The sequence below is a fragment of the Bubalus bubalis genome, chromosome 6 (assembly GCF_019923935.1).
Source record: "Bubalus bubalis isolate 160015118507 breed Murrah chromosome 6, NDDB_SH_1, whole genome shotgun sequence".
NCBI lineage: Eukaryota > Metazoa > Chordata > Mammalia > Artiodactyla > Bovidae > Bubalus > Bubalus bubalis.
The window spans coordinates 111,838,475-111,853,650 of NC_059162.1; the positions used below are offsets into that span (position 1 = coordinate 111,838,475).

General features: G+C 49.5%; 1 protein-coding gene across 2 annotated transcripts in view; it reads left to right on the forward strand.

The window, feature by feature from the left end:
• CSMD2 (CUB and Sushi multiple domains 2) overlaps positions 1-15,176 on the forward strand; it is a 693,817-nt gene that overhangs the window by 579,987 nt on the left and 98,654 nt on the right. For both annotated transcript variants that reach the window (XM_044945284.2, XM_044945283.2), the window contains 4 exons: positions 1,351-1,560; positions 7,188-7,376; positions 11,852-12,029; positions 13,057-13,202. In XM_044945284.2, coding sequence (XP_044801219.2) covers positions 1,351-1,560; positions 7,188-7,376; positions 11,852-12,029; positions 13,057-13,202 — 723 coding nt within the window. The remainder of the gene's footprint in view (positions 1-1,350; positions 1,561-7,187; positions 7,377-11,851; positions 12,030-13,056; positions 13,203-15,176) is intronic.

Genomic DNA, 15,176 nt, shown 5'->3' on the forward strand with positions numbered 1-15,176 from the left:
AGTGTGGTTGGGTAATTCATTAAATGGAATTAATTAATATGTAGTTAAAAATCAATAAACTGTATCTTTGCATTGACAAGGGAAGACCTTGAAAAACACATGCTGAATTTAAGCTTGCAAAACTATATATAATACAATAATAAATGCGGATGTTTAAAACAAATCAGATATACATTTAGGAATCTAAACACATGAACTGGAAGGATATCTTCTGAATTCAAGAGAGTGCCTCTGTAGAGAGAAGAGCAGTGGGAGAGGGCAGGAGATATGAAGGGTCTTCAACAGTATATGTTAAGTCTTTATTTAAATAATCAGATGCAAAAAATTCACTCCCATGTGCTTATTCTAAGCAAATTAGAAGGTATAGATGAGCAAATTATAAAAATTCCAATGTATATGTAGTCCCACCATGCAGAAATCATCACTCACAGCTTAGACCTCACCATCATGAAGACAAGGGCCCTGTAAAGACCTTGTTCCTCCCTGTGTAGTGCTCACGTAGCACAGCCCTGATGCATGGCAAATGCTCAATAAATGTTGTTAGTGAGTCAGTGAATAGTCTTCTAGTTTTTTAATACAAAAGTTTGAATTGTATGCTACACACTACTTTGCAGTCAGATTTTTACAGTTAATGTTGCAGACATTTTCCTATGCTCAGAAATATATTTTTTCAATATCGTTTTTAATAGTAATCTAATTTTGAGAAATCTTATCAATCAATTGATATCAATAGTCCCACACTTATTCTTCAAAGAATATATTTATATGTAAGTTAAGATCCTAATGAATTCCTTTTAACCTGTTGCGTTGTTAGATCTTGATTAATCTAATAAGACCCCAAAGTATAAACTTCACTTGGCATCTTTAATAGAACCAATGGGATGTTGTAGTCTTCTAATTTCTGAATTATTGTAAGTGTTCTAGAAAATACTAGTATTGAAGGTCATGTCTTTTATCAGGTGTAGTTATGTTTAAGTGGTGGTATTTTTCAGTTAGAACATTATTTTATCAAAGCTGCCCTTATACTGATACTAGACATATGAATCCCAAATTAAGTCAGGTGTTGATCCTGAACTTCATTTTCCATGAAATAAAATAGAGTGGGGATGGAGCTCTGATAAGACTGATGCCTTTCATTTTGAATGAATAATACACTTTTAAGTTCAGTCCTGCCTGAAGATAAGAGACTGGGCTGACCAGTGACTCCCCATGTGTGTTCTGGGACCCCTAACTGGGTGGGTAGTCCATGGTGGGGACACGTGGGCTCTGGCAGGTGATGCTCTCAGGAGTCAGCACGTCAGAAGCAAGACTCTATTGCTTGGGCACTGTCTGCCTTTGTCTTGCTCCCAGGAGCTCACATCCAGTTCCTGAACTTCTCCACCGAGCCCAACCACGACTTCATAGAAATCCGGAATGGCCCCTACGAAACCAGCCGCATGATGGGCAGATTCAGCGGGAGTGAGCTTCCCAGCGCCCTGCTCTCCACGTCACATGAGACCACCGTCTATTTCCACAGCGACCACTCCCAGAACCGGCCAGGATTCAAGCTGGAGTATCAGGGTGAGGACAGAAAGGGTCCATCCATCCCTGCCTCTTAACCCACCATCACCTATCTTCCCAGCCTCCCACGTAGGGGAGGAGGGGACCCAGCAAAGGCTAAGGAGTAGAAGGCAGGCCTGACCACTGTGACATGTCTCTCTGGCCCCGCAGAGGCTATCAAACCCCCTGGACAAGAGCTTCCCAGGGCAGCAGCCCAAAGCGCCGTCTCGGCTTCTGACCCAACAGTCAGCAGCTTCCTCAGAGCAAGTGACCCATCAGTTCCCCCTCCAACCACCCCCTACCCCCTGCCCCGGGGCCTCCAAAGGCTCACTTCCTCCTCCAGGGCCTGTCCTGTATGTCAGTTACGCCCCGCAAAGCTCGTCCTGTGATACGAAGGAGGTTTCCAGTAACGATTCTGGTAACAGTCCTGGAGCGCCCACTGAGCCTTCACAAGGAGACAGGAGCAGGACCCTTGCCTCCCGCTGAGGGCTGCCCTGTGTGAGGCTGGACTCCCCGTGGCTCCCCCGTCCTCAGCTGGAGTCCTGTGATTGGCCCGCTCCTCCTGGATTGAGCCCCATCCGCCCCAGCTCAGACTTCTCCTGTGCCTGTGTAGCTGTGCCCACCTGGGCAGCTGTACCCAGGGCCCTGGAGCAAGCTGACATCTCCCTCCTGGGAAGCCTCAGGAGAAGGAGCTGGGCCCTTCACACCAAGGGAGGAGCAGGGAGAAGCCCCAACCTCTTTCCCAGTAAATGCCACTTCATTGGTGGTAATGCAACTGTGCACCCAGCGGGCTGTGGATGGGCTCCTGGCAGCGGTCAGCCTTACCTGGGCGAGCCTGTGCCTAAGAAGGGTACACAGCCTCGGTGGGCAGTGAGGCCTGTCCAGTGGTCACTATACGTCCCAAGGCCACAGTCTATCCCAGGAGAGACTCAGGCCCAGATGCGAGGTCGGGTGCCTCTCTAGGACAGACACACGCCTCTCAGGCTTTGCGTGTATTGGTCCCCTAGGTCTGCTCTGTCAGTATACCGCAGACTGCTGGCTTGAAGAGCAGAGTTACTCTCTCACAGTCTTGGAGCCTGGAAGCCCTGAGATCGGGGGTGGGCAGGGCTGGCTCCTTCCAAGGGCTGCAAGGAGGAACATGTTCCCTGCTCTCCCCCAGCTCCTGGCGGTTTGCTGACCGTCGGCGTTTCTCGGCGACGATCACCCCCACCTCTGGCTTCATCTTCATGTGGCGTTCTGCCTATCGGTCTGAGGTCATTAGGGTGGGCCCTAATCCAATATCACCTGTGTTCTTGTCAAAATGTGGAGACGGTAAAGACTCTGCCTGCAAAGCAGAAGACCTGGGTTCCATCCCTGAGTTTGGGAAGATGCCCTGGAGAAGGGAATGGCTACCCACTCCAGTATTCTTGCCTGGAGAATTTATGGACAGAGGAGCCTGGCAGAGTAGTCCATGGGGTCTCAAAGAGTCAGACACGACTAAGATTACCTAACCAAAGACCTCATTTTAATTTAGGTAAAGGTAGGTGAAGATCATGTCTCCAAATATGATCACGTTCTGAGGAGGGGGGGAAGGGCAGGGGGTTAGAACTTCTACATGAATTTGAGGTGAACACAGTTGGGCCCAAGGGCTCTCCCTGAGCTCCTCGTCTGGGATGAATGCAGGGTCTGATGACGTGGTGGTGGGGACAGTGCTCTGGGGCCTCCCCATGCACTGGCTTCACCCCTGTGATGGGCACAACCCCGTCCAGCTCAGGTGGTGAGAGCAGACATGCTCCCTGCGTTCCCGTGTGTTAAGCCCACTTCGTCCTTGTCAGAGCTGCCCCCTCTGAGTCCTGCAGACTCCTCGGACACCCTACTTCCTTGTAGAAGTAGTAGTTGGGAGCCCTGACCTCAGCCCCTCCCAGACTCACCAAGCCTTCTCTGAGGAACTTCACCTGAGGCTCATGGGCTCCTCCCTGAGGCTTCCAGACATGGGCCAGCACTCTGGAGCCCCCATGGAGCCCTGATCTCAGCCCCTCCCAGACTCACCACGCCTTCTGCTCTGAGAAGCTTCACCTGAGGCTCACGGGCTCCTCCCTGAGGCTTCCAGACATGAGCCAGCACTCGGCGTTAACGTCACTCGCACTGAGGCTCCACGTGTTCAGAGGCCGGATTCTCTGAGGAACCTGAGACGGGGGCGAAGGGTGGAAACAGGAAGGAGGGGTCCCAAGCTCACCCTCAGAGGACCAACACCTTGACCTGAGTTGCCCCAAGTGTATGAGAGCCCCAGCAATGCCCACTCTGTGGTGGGCCAGCTCCCCCGACTCACTCACGTTTCTCCCCAGCAATCGCCCGGATGTTCCCCTTGGGTCACAGGCCCGGCTGCTTCCTCAGCGCCTGCCCACTGCTACAGTCCTGACAGGGCTTGTGGAGCCACCCTTGGTGTTGGGGTGGCCGCCCCCACCTCAGACGTGACCTCTGAGACTTCCACTATGGCTTCTCCTTCATGATGGCCCATCCTCCGGACTAGGTTGTCTCCAGTGCCGGCGGCCCAGCTGCTCCCACTGAGGCCCCCGCCATGTGTCAGGCCCAGATAATTCTCCCTGCCCCCTAGGCCCATGTTCTTGGCCCCGTGGAATTTTACCCGACCCCTCGCCCTAGGTTTTTCTTTTATGAAAAGACCTACATCACCACTTAGGCCATTTGTATCCAGCAGTCCCAGCTCTTTGTGGTCCCCAGACTTTCTCTGGAAGAAATATAACTCCTTACTTTTCCTCAAAATCCCTCCTGTTAGACACTCTGAACTTCCTAACCTGGAGTTTTCTTTTCCCTTCTTCAGGTAAATATCCTCGTAATGTTTTTAGTAGCAGCATAAGCTACTCCTGCCAGGTCTCCTAGCCTGATAGGCTTACTGTATTCTGTTAAAATTTCTCAGGAGATTGTGTTTCTAAAAACATAGCAAAATGACCTTGTTCCAAAATGTTAGGCCTCATCATTACTGATTTTTTAAATATGTATCTTTGTTTGAAACTGCATCTGCTCCCATTGTAGCGTCCACTGCTCCTCTCTGCGTGGAACCCTTTTCTGGGGAAGTTAATGACTCCACTCCTCAGGGGTCCTGTCTTCCCTCAAGGCCCAGCCTCTCCCTCTGAAGCTTCCTCTGGTGGAACAGACTCTGAGACTCCTCTCCCTGTGAAAGCGGTCCCAGAGCCGTCACTTCATTGTCTCTTTGTGAAAAGCCAGCTCCTTCCCCTGGAAACGATTCCTGTGAGAGGGACCCAGCCACTCTCCTCCAGGCTGCTCGTGACTTCTCACCAGCCCTCAGTCTTCAGGCTCGCCCACATTGTTGGGTCCCTCTCTTCCCACTGAGACTTCTCTTTAAAGGCCCCACTCATCCTTCAGTCACCTCCCTACAGGCTCCTCACTTCTACTAAGACTGCTGCTGCTGCTGCTAAGTCACTTCAGTCGTGTCCGACTCTATGCGACCCCGTAGACGGCAGCCCACCAGGCTCCCCCGCCCCTGACATTCTCCAGGCAAGAGCACTGGAGTGGGGTGCCGTTTCCTTCTCCAATGCGTGAAAGTGAAAAGTGAAAGTGAAGTCGCTCAGTCATGTCCGACTCTTAGCGACCCCATGGACTGCAGCCCACCAGGCTCCTCCGTCCATGGGATTTTCCAGGCAAGAGTACTGGAGTAGGGTGCCTTAGTAGAAGTCTCTACTAAGAGTTCATTTGCTAAATCGCCCAAACCCGTTGCTGCTGACAGAGCCATGCCCCTTTGGCTGCCCAGCCCACCCAGTCTCTCTAGGACTGCTCAATTTTTTAACGCACCCAACTACCTTGATGATTTCTTCTTTAAAAAAAAAAATTTTGCTTATTTTTTAAATTTTTATTTGTTTATTTTTGGTTGCAGTGAGTCTTTGTTGCTTTGCGTGGGCTTTCTCTAGTTGCATCGAGTAGGGGCTACTCTTCATTTCAGTGTGTGGGCTTCTCATTGCAATGGCTTCTCTGTTGCAGAGCACGGGCTTGAGGGCACGAAGGTTCAGTAGTTGTGGCGTGCAGGCTCGGTGGCTGCGGTGCTCAGGTTGAGTTGCCTCCCCAGGATGTGTGTTCTTCCTGGACCAGGGATCAAACCCGTGTCACCTGCATTGGCAGATGGATTCTTAACCAGGGACCCCCAGGGAAGTCCTGCCTTGATGATTTCCCAGTGAAATCTGCCCAGTTCTGCCCACAGAGGCCTCCGTGCGTGACACTGAGAGGAAACACATCACACGGAGGTAGTGCTTCATGATCACCGTTCTTTGCACTGTTATTGCACGTGATGAGGCACCGACTTGCATCGAGCATTCACTGATCTCAACCACTCCCCCTGAGAATTTCCACTGTAGGAACGCTCCCTCTGCTGATTTCCTGCTGAGTGCGTCTAATTACTGTCCTGTGGATCCTATTATTAATAATTGAGGGCTCTGGCTCTCTGACGTGTGCTCAGCAAATCCCTCAGTGACTTCTCCCTGTTGCCTCAGCTGCTCCCATTAAGGCTTCTCCTTTCAAGGCAGGCACACCCATTCTCAGGGAAGCAACTTTCTTGTTCTTTGGAGGGACTCCCGTGTACGAAAATCACACATTCCTCTTATTTTATTAAGTTTTTTTTTTTTGATGTGGACCATTTTTAAAGTCTCTTGTTGAATGTGTCATAACATTGCTTCTGTCCTGCGTTTTTTTGTTTGTTTGTTTGTTTGCTTGCTTTTTGTTTGTTTTTGGCCATGAGGCATGTAGGATCCCAACTGCCTGACCAGGGATTGAATCCACACGCCCTGCATTGGAAGGCAGACTCTTAACCACTGGACCACCCAGGATGTCCCCACACATTCCTTCTAACCCAGCTATTCCCTCGGAAAAGTTTCTCTCCTTGCCACACTGGGCTTACTCCCGTGTTTCTTCCTTCTTGAGAGGTTCTAATTGCTGAGAGTCAGAAGGACCCCACTCAAGTGCTCACCTGACTGTTTGCTGTGTTTGTGATCTTGGTGGTTATTGGGATTGAATGAAATAAGCAACAGAAAAGAGCCGAAGTCAATGCGGAGCCCCATCGAGGTGCTCAAAGAATAATGGTTCCATCTAACCTTGTCTTCCGTGGGCTGCCCTTTCCCATGAAAGCAGCAATAACAGACAGCATGTTTACTGCATTCTTACCACGTGCCAGGACCGTGCAAAGGTCTGTGTGTGTGTATCCTCCTATCAGATTCTCACAATAACTGTTTTCTAAGTAAGTAAACAAAGGCATAGGGAACTGAAATCACTTGGCCAGAGCCAATAGCTAGAAAATGACAAAAGCCCGTCTGAGTCCATGCCTTGGTTCTCCAGCACTCTGCTACCTCCCTGTGTGTGCATGTGCTCAGCGGTACCTGACTCTTTGCAACCCCGTGGACAGTATCCTTCCAGGCTCCTCTGCCCATGGAATATTCCATGCAAGAATACTGGAGTTGGTTGCCATTTCCTATTCCAGGGCATCTTCCCAACTCAGGGATAAGAACTCCCGTCTCTTCTGTCTCCTGCACTGGCAGGCAGATTCTTTATCACTAGCGCCACCTGCCAGTTCCCTGGCACACCTGGATGAGGAGAAAATGCCCAGAGAGAATAAAAAAAAAAAAACCTTCTCTCTTATTCTTTCCCAGCGTATGAACTTCAAGAATGTCCAGACCCAGAGCCCTTTGCCAACGGCATTGTTCGGGGAGCTGGCTACAATGTTGGACAGTCAGTGACCTTCGAATGCCTCCCAGGGTATCAGCTGATGGGCCACCCCGTCCTCACATGTCAACATGGCACCAACCGGAACTGGGACCACCCCCTGCCCAGGTGTGAAGGTATGTTCCTCAGTCAGTCCTGGTGATTCTTCTTCAGGACAGGGTTCACACACGTGCCTGCTCCATGGGATCACCCATGCTAGGAGATCCTAGCAAACATTGTCCATCATGTTTTCATATGGACAGGACTGAGCCTACCCAAACTGGGCACAGAGCTCTGGGCCAACAGTACAGAGGACCTGAAGGAGACACAGGTCAAAGCCAAAGGAATACATTCTCAGCCCTTGGGAACAGCCAACCTCATGGGCCAGATGTCTCAGTCAGAAGCGAAGACACTGATATGCTGAGAGGTAGAGAGTCAATCATGGTGCTTTCCTAAAGGGAGAAGAGAAGAAAGCATCCTTCTAGAAAAGTTTTATTCCTGTCTTCATACCCCCCAACTTATTCCCCTTCTCCTACATGAACCTAGAGAGATCTGAGTTGAGGATATCAGAGAGCTACAGGGGATACTTTCCTGGGCCTTCATTAACCAGAATCAGGGTGGAGGAGGACCAGGAGCTCATGCTGTCCCTATCCATGTCTACATATCTCCATTCCATTTTCCCTTACTTTTCCTGGAGGAGAAGCTGGGATTTGTCTTGAAAGGGCAAGGTTTAGCAGGAGGACAGTATGATTCAGGAGAAAGTGCCCCAGCTCTGGAATCAGATCACCCTAGGCTTTATCTCTGAACTGCTTCACCTCTCTGACCTCCAGTTTCTTCCTTAGTATGATGGGGCTTCTCTTCGTAAGAGCGGAGAGGATTCCAAGATGGCACGTGTAAAGTGCCCAGCACGGTAACTGGTTCAAAATCCACGAGTTGGAAAAGTATTAACTCTCCATAGATAAAGACACCTGGCTTGCACAACTGATCTATTCTGGTGTTAGAATATAAGGTCGTAACCTGTAAAACTATTAAATTCCCAGTCAGATTTTCAAATTTTCAAAATCATCCCCATGCATAATCAGTCTACCATTCTGGAATTGTTGGCTGGCCACCCTCTCTATGACAAGCTTCATTGTGGACTTTTGTTTCCTTTTTGTTCCTTTTTATGGTGTCACAGGAGATGGAAGAGCAGTGTTTCCCCCATCAGACATCTTTAGCCATGAACCCTTCTTCCTCCGAAGATAGTGCTTCCCTTAGCTTAGACGAGGACATCATTTTCTCTTGCATTTCCAATTACCTTTCTGCCTGTGCCAACTTTTTAGTCATCTGTTTCTTTGTCCCTTAAGTGTTTTTGTTCTTTGAAGTTATTTCCCACACTCTCTTCTCTTCTTTCCTTCACATCTCCAAAAGCTATCTGTGTCTGCAACCTTTATCTCTTTGCCGATTCTTCACCTGTACATCCAACTCCTTACTAAATAGCTTCACTTATCCAGAAGCACCTAAATTCTAATGTGTTTAAAATGGAAGCCATCCTCTTTCTGCCGTTATGTTGAAATCCTCACTAGAGTGAAAGGCCCCTCTCGTCCCTTGGTTACTCGTTACTCAGTTTGGGCAGCCTGCCTCTCACCTATCCTGTCTAGTCAAAGTCTTGCTAATTCTACATCCTAATTGCCCTTCAGATGCATCCACTTGTCTGTATGCGTTGCCTCCACCCTAATCCAGGTCACTTAGATGAGGCCTGTCACCAGCTCCCAGCCTTCAGTCTTGTGTTCCTTAGTCCACTTTTCACAGTGTGGGAGGGTGGTGAGCCTGTGAAACCATTCATGTACAGCGGCGAACTTTCAAAGATGTTAAAGTACATCTAGTTCCAGCAAGGAACCAGAACCTGTGCCATTAGCAGCCGGCATGAGTGGCATTGCAGCTTGCCCTCCGTCTCCTATAGCTGGCGATCCTTCAGCTCCACCGTCTCCCACCTCCTCCCTTCCCTCCTCCCGTCAGTAATTCTTCTTGCCTGTTCACTCAACACCAGCCCCTGTATGCCAGCTGTTGTACTATACTATTTTACTTTTCAAGATACTAGACTGTAAGATTAAACTTGTTTTCTTTATTTTTTGTATTTGTTTGTTTTTAATGTATTAGTGTATTACATGTGAAAAGTATTATAAACCTATTACAGAACAGTGCAATATAGCCGATTGTGTTAATTGGGTACCTAGGCTAACTTTGTTGGACTCATGAACAAATTGGACTTACAAATGCCCTCTCTGAATGGAACTCATCCATATGTAGGGGACTTACTGTACTCTAGACACGGCCCTGCTGAGAAGCTAGCAAGCTGTTCCCACCTCCCCTGGGGTAACGGTCCAGCCCCCTGGAGCTAGCGCACGCTATGCCTCAGCACCTGGACCCCGTTGACCTTCCCGTGTTCTCCACTCTCACAGTTCGCTCCAGCTCAGCTGAAATGCTTTCCATTTTTGCCCCTCTTGCCCCTGGTTCTGAGTGCATGCTGGTCCCTCCTCGTAGAACATTGCTCTTCTCTCCTGCCTTACCAGTATAGCCCTTGTCCTCCCTCAGGTCTGAGTCTAAAAGTGAATTCTGCCAGGACTTCCTCCCCCTCCCCAGGACCAGATAAGGGGCTCCCCCCCAAACGTTCCCTCGACACTCCATGTTGACAACACACTCCACCCTAGGCGGGAGACACTGGTACACTCGACCGTGTCCCGGGAGACTGTGATGCCACAGATCAGAATCACATGCCGTGGCATCCTTGCTGTCCTTTGCTTCCCCTGGCTGCATCTGGCAGCGAGTGGTGGTTTGGTCCATGGAGGAGGGATGGCGTGCCCGTGCGCACCACTTTCAGGATGTGCTCACATTCGCCGGAGCCCAGAGCCCTGGCCTCTGCTTGGAGGTGTTGGGATGCTTTCTTCTCAGGTCAGCCTGCCCCCATCCACGAGTCTGATTGATGACCCATACCAGCCAATACACTCATTGTTCTGGACCAGGGGAATTTTGCCCAGAATCTCTTGTTTTCCTCCGCAGTGACCAAGTCCAAATAGCATGGAGAATTCCAGGACTCTTTATGTGCTTGTGTGTGTACTTAGTCACTCAGTCCTGCCCGACTCTTTGCAACCCCGTGGACTTCAGCCCACCAGGCTCCTCTGTCCATGGGGATTCTCCAGGCAAGAATACTAGAATGGGTTGCCATGCCCTCCTCCAGGGATCTTCCCAACCCAGGGATCAAGCCCAGGTCTCCCACATTGCAGGCAGAATCTTTACCATCTGAGACACCAGGGAAGCCCAGCCTAAAGCCTAGATCAGACTGAGTGTAAGAGTGGGTGTTGCTGTGGGGAGACAGGAAGATGGGGAGGGGGCATGTCTGTGTAGCAGATGCCCTTTCTGTGAGCTCACACTGGCTGAGCATCTTACATGCATGAGTTCATCTGATGGTCAACCACTATCCTATGAGGAGAGGGTCTTAGTCCTGTTTTATAGGTGAAGATAAAGAGACTACCCTACTAATCTGAAGCTATCTAGTCAAGTTAATGGTTGAGCCATGATTTGAATCCAACCTTAGCCTCACTATAAAAATCTGCAATTGCTTTTTTAATAGTTATTTATTTTGACTGTGCTGGGTCTCTGTTGCTGTGCACAGGCTTTCTCTAGTTGTGAGCAGGGACGAGTCTCTAGTTGTGCTGTTCACCCTTCTAATTGCAGTGGCTTTTCGCGTTGTGGCGCGCAGGCTCTAGACCACAGACTTCAGTAGATACGGCACGCGGGCTTAGTTGCCCCATGGCATGTGGGATCTTAATTCCCCAATCAGGGATCGAACTCGTGTTCCCTGCATTGGAAGGCAGGTTTTTAACCACTGGACCACCAGGAAAGTCCCAAGAATCCACAACTCTTAAGTCAAAACCAAAAGTACCAATCCAAGAATCTTAGAATACTGTTACTGCTAAGTCAGTTCAGTTGTGTCCAACTCTGTGCGACCCCATAGACGGCAGCCCATCAAGCTCCTCCTTCCCTGGGATTCTCCAGGCAAGAACACTGGAGTGGATTGCCATTTCCTTCTCCAATGCATGAGAGTGAAAAGTGAAAGTGAAGTCGTTCAGTCATGTCTGACTCTTCACGACCCCATGGACTGCAGCCTACCAGGCTCCTCCATCCATGGGATTTTCCAGGCAAGAGTACTGGAGTGGGGTGCCATTGCCTTCTGCAGAATCTTAGAATAATAAGATAAAAAGATACCATCATAATTTTCTACCCCTTCCCAGTAAATATAGTGAAGCCCTGACTCTAGCATTCCTAGGAAAGGAGAGGTGGTAGCTTTGGTGTGTTCTTCCTCCTGGACAGGTCTCTTTAATGAGAAAGAGAAAAGAGGGTTCGAGGCTGAGACAGGCCCACAGAGGCACCTGTGCTGAAGATCGGGGGCCTCTCGGGATGTGACGTGTTGGGAACAGCAGGAAAAGCCAGGCCCCGCCATCCTCGGCCCCCCCTTATCTCCCCATCCCACCCAGCCTCCTGGAGCAGGATGGTTCGTGCTTCAGGAAATCACCTGAATTCTCACGGGGGAGGTGATCTGAGCACTCCTGTGTTTGTGTCCTCTCCCTGGCAGTCCCCTGCGGTGGCAACATCACCTCCTTCAATGGCACTGTGTACTCCCCGGGCTTCCCCAGTCCCTACTCCAGCTCCCAGGACTGCATCTGGCTGATCACCGTCCCCATTGGTCATGGCGTCCGCCTCAACCTCAGCCTGCTGCAGACAGAGCCGTCTGGAGACTTCATCACCGTCTGGTAGGGCCAGCTGCTGTGTCGGCAGGGAAAGGGGCTTGAGCTGGGCTCTCAGCTGGGTCACCCATCTGTTAGTCCAGAAAACCAAGGGCTGGATAGTTTTAATGGCTGTCAGCCTCCTGGGTCTCAAGCATAGTGGCCTAAGAACTCAGCTTCCATCAGCCCTTTTGACTCCTCGATGGGAAAGGACTAGCAGGGCAGTGTGGTTCCCCACCTGGCGTTCTGCTGGGGGTCAGTCAAAATACCAATGGGTATGGGAATCTAGATCCATGAGCAGACTTTTCTCAGTATTTCCAGAGTCCAAACCAAAATTCTGCATTTACTGGACAAGCTACCCAGACTAAGGGAAGAGCTGTGCAGTGGAATTTTATGAAGTCCCACTGGCATCTCATGCTGAGCTAACGCTGACCACAGAACTGCCTGCAGTGATGGAAACGTTCCATATCTGTGCGGTCCAATATCATAGCCCCTCTCTACATGTGGCCCTCGAGCACTCGAATGTGACTAGAGTGACTAAGGAGCTGATTTTTTAAATTGATTAAATTCTAAAGAATTTAAATGTAAATAGTCACGTGTAGCCTAGTGGTTACCAAGTTGGACGGCTCAGCTCTGAGTTATACAGTTAGAGTTTCTTGTGTTAATTTTAAAATGAGAATGTGAATTACTAGTTGATTAGTACAGTTTCCTCGACAGTTTTTTCCAAACCTCTGAATCTCTGAACAAAGATATCTTTTTAAAATTCCTTTGTTTAGAGCTTCTGGGAATCAGCAGGAGATAGTAGCATTCTGTTCTCAAAATTCCCAGACCTGGATAACTGTCACCTGACTGCCCTGAATGGATTTCTCACTGAGTTTCCAGACAATGGCTGAGATCAGATGGAAGGGACTAGATAAAATTCCAGGGAAGAAATCCTTGGGCCCAGGAAGGCAACATGGGTGTGTCTCTTTGCTCACTGAAGGCCACTGATGCACCAGTTAGAATAGGCAGGCATGGTGACGCATGACATGCAGGATCTTCTTTTCTCTTGCAGGGATGGGCCACAGAAGACAGCCCCACAGCTTGGAGCCTTCAGCCGGAGCTTTGCCAAGAAGACAATGCACAGCTCATCCAACCAGGTCCTGCTCCAGTTCCACCACGAGACAGCCATGGGCGGGATCTTCGCCATAGCTTTCTCTGGTCAGTATGAAAGCCTGGTCCAGGGAGGACGAGAGGGCCAGACTTTTCAGTCCAGGCTGGGCTTGCCTCCTGGCTCCTACATTTGCCAGTTTGGGGTTTGGGGACAAGTGACATAGCTTCTCCATCTCGGTGTCCTCAGAAGAAAGAAAGTGTTAGTCGCTCAGTCGTTTCTGACTCTTTGCTACTTCATAGACTACTTCATAGCCCGCCAGGCTCCTCTGTCCATGGGATTCTCCAGGCAAGAATACTGGAGTGGGTAGCCATTCCCTTCTCCCGAGGAATCTTCCCAACCCAGGGACTGAATCCAGGTCTCCTGCATTGCAGGCAGATTCTTTACCGTCTGAGCCACCAGGAAAGCCTTCAGTGTCCTCAGGGTTATGAGAATTCAGCTGTAGTGATGTGAGAGCTCCCAGCAAAGGGCTCCACAAATGTGAGTTTTCCTTCACTGCCACACTGGTAGGGTGGAGAAGCCCACAAGGCTGATCCTTGGTGCCAAGTTCAGGTTCAGAGGCAGCAGGGTGAGTCTTATTCATCTTTCACATATCAGCTCCCTGGTTGTTTTATCCATTTATCTGTGCCCCACCTCATCCCTCAGCACATTCTAGAGAATGGTCCCACTCCAAAGGTATCTAGAGCCTCTGTTGACCTCACAGGAAGTACTGTGCACAAAGGAACTTGGGGAAAATTCAAGAACAGGAGCATGAACAATGCAAGGTGTGTCTGTCCTTACCGACAGCCTATTTTCTCATAAAAGTCCAAGATTATGGTCCCAGGTATTTCCTCATTTTTATTACAGTGGACACAGCTTAGGAAAACTTACAGAAAGTTCTCCATGGGCTTGTGCCCAGCCAAGAAATAAGCCCCCATGTTTATGATTTGCAGAACGTTACATCTATATAAACTGAAATCAGGAAGGCTTGACTTTATTCCTGGCTCCGCCTCAGGCCAAGTGTCTGACCTGTGTAGGTCTCTCCCTAGCTCAGTTTCTTCACCTGCAGCACAAAGGGCTTGGAGTTCATGACCTCTAAGAATCCTGTGAGTTAGTAAGGCAGCTATTATTATCCCCATTTTATAAACGAGGAAATAGGGACTAAGGAAGGCAGGAGGGCTTGCCCAGAACCACACGGCTAGAACTGGGAGGAGAACCCAGCCCTTGCAGCTCTGCGCTGGCTGTTGGGGTGAGACCACGTGGTGCTAACACCTCACACATGTATTTATCGAAATTTGAATGCATTCAGCCCCAAGTCCTCGGGAGAGGCAGTGATATTGAGGCAGAAAGAGACTGAAACGACACTGTTGAGAGCGCGGGCGGCTCCAGTCACCATTCCCAGGAGTGTTGGCCAGCGTGAGCATGACATGGTGATGGGACCCTGCCCTCGCTCTGCCTTCATACCCACACCCCTCTGGTTGGGCACATCTCTCACCCGATGAACAGGACCTAAGGTTTTTGTTTTTGTTTTGTTTTTGTCTTAGTCTTCATTGCTGACTCAGTAGTTGTGATGAACAGGCTTCGTTGCTCCTCGGCATGTGGAATCTTCCCAGACCACAGATTGAACCCATGTCCCCTGCATTGACAGGTGGATTCTTAACCACGAGACCACCAGGGAAGCCCCAGGACCCCAGTTTTGAAGGCTCTGTTATTCTGACTCTATGGGACTGGGCCACAGACTGATAGAGTGTGGACTCCAGCATTGTAGACTTGGGTTCAAACCTCTGCCATATATTAGCTGCGTGACCATGAGGCTGTCATTTGACTTTTCTGAGCCTCAACTTCATTACCCACAAGATGGCAATCATATCAGTGCCTAATCTCACAGAGTTAAATGAACTCATGCAAGGGAATGCTTAGCTCTAGGCAGAAAGTATTAAAGATACTCAATAATGTGTAATGTTTGGCGATAGACTTTTCTTCACTCAATATAATCCTGGCGATTAATCCAAGGTATTGCATGTAATAATTGTTACTCAGTCACT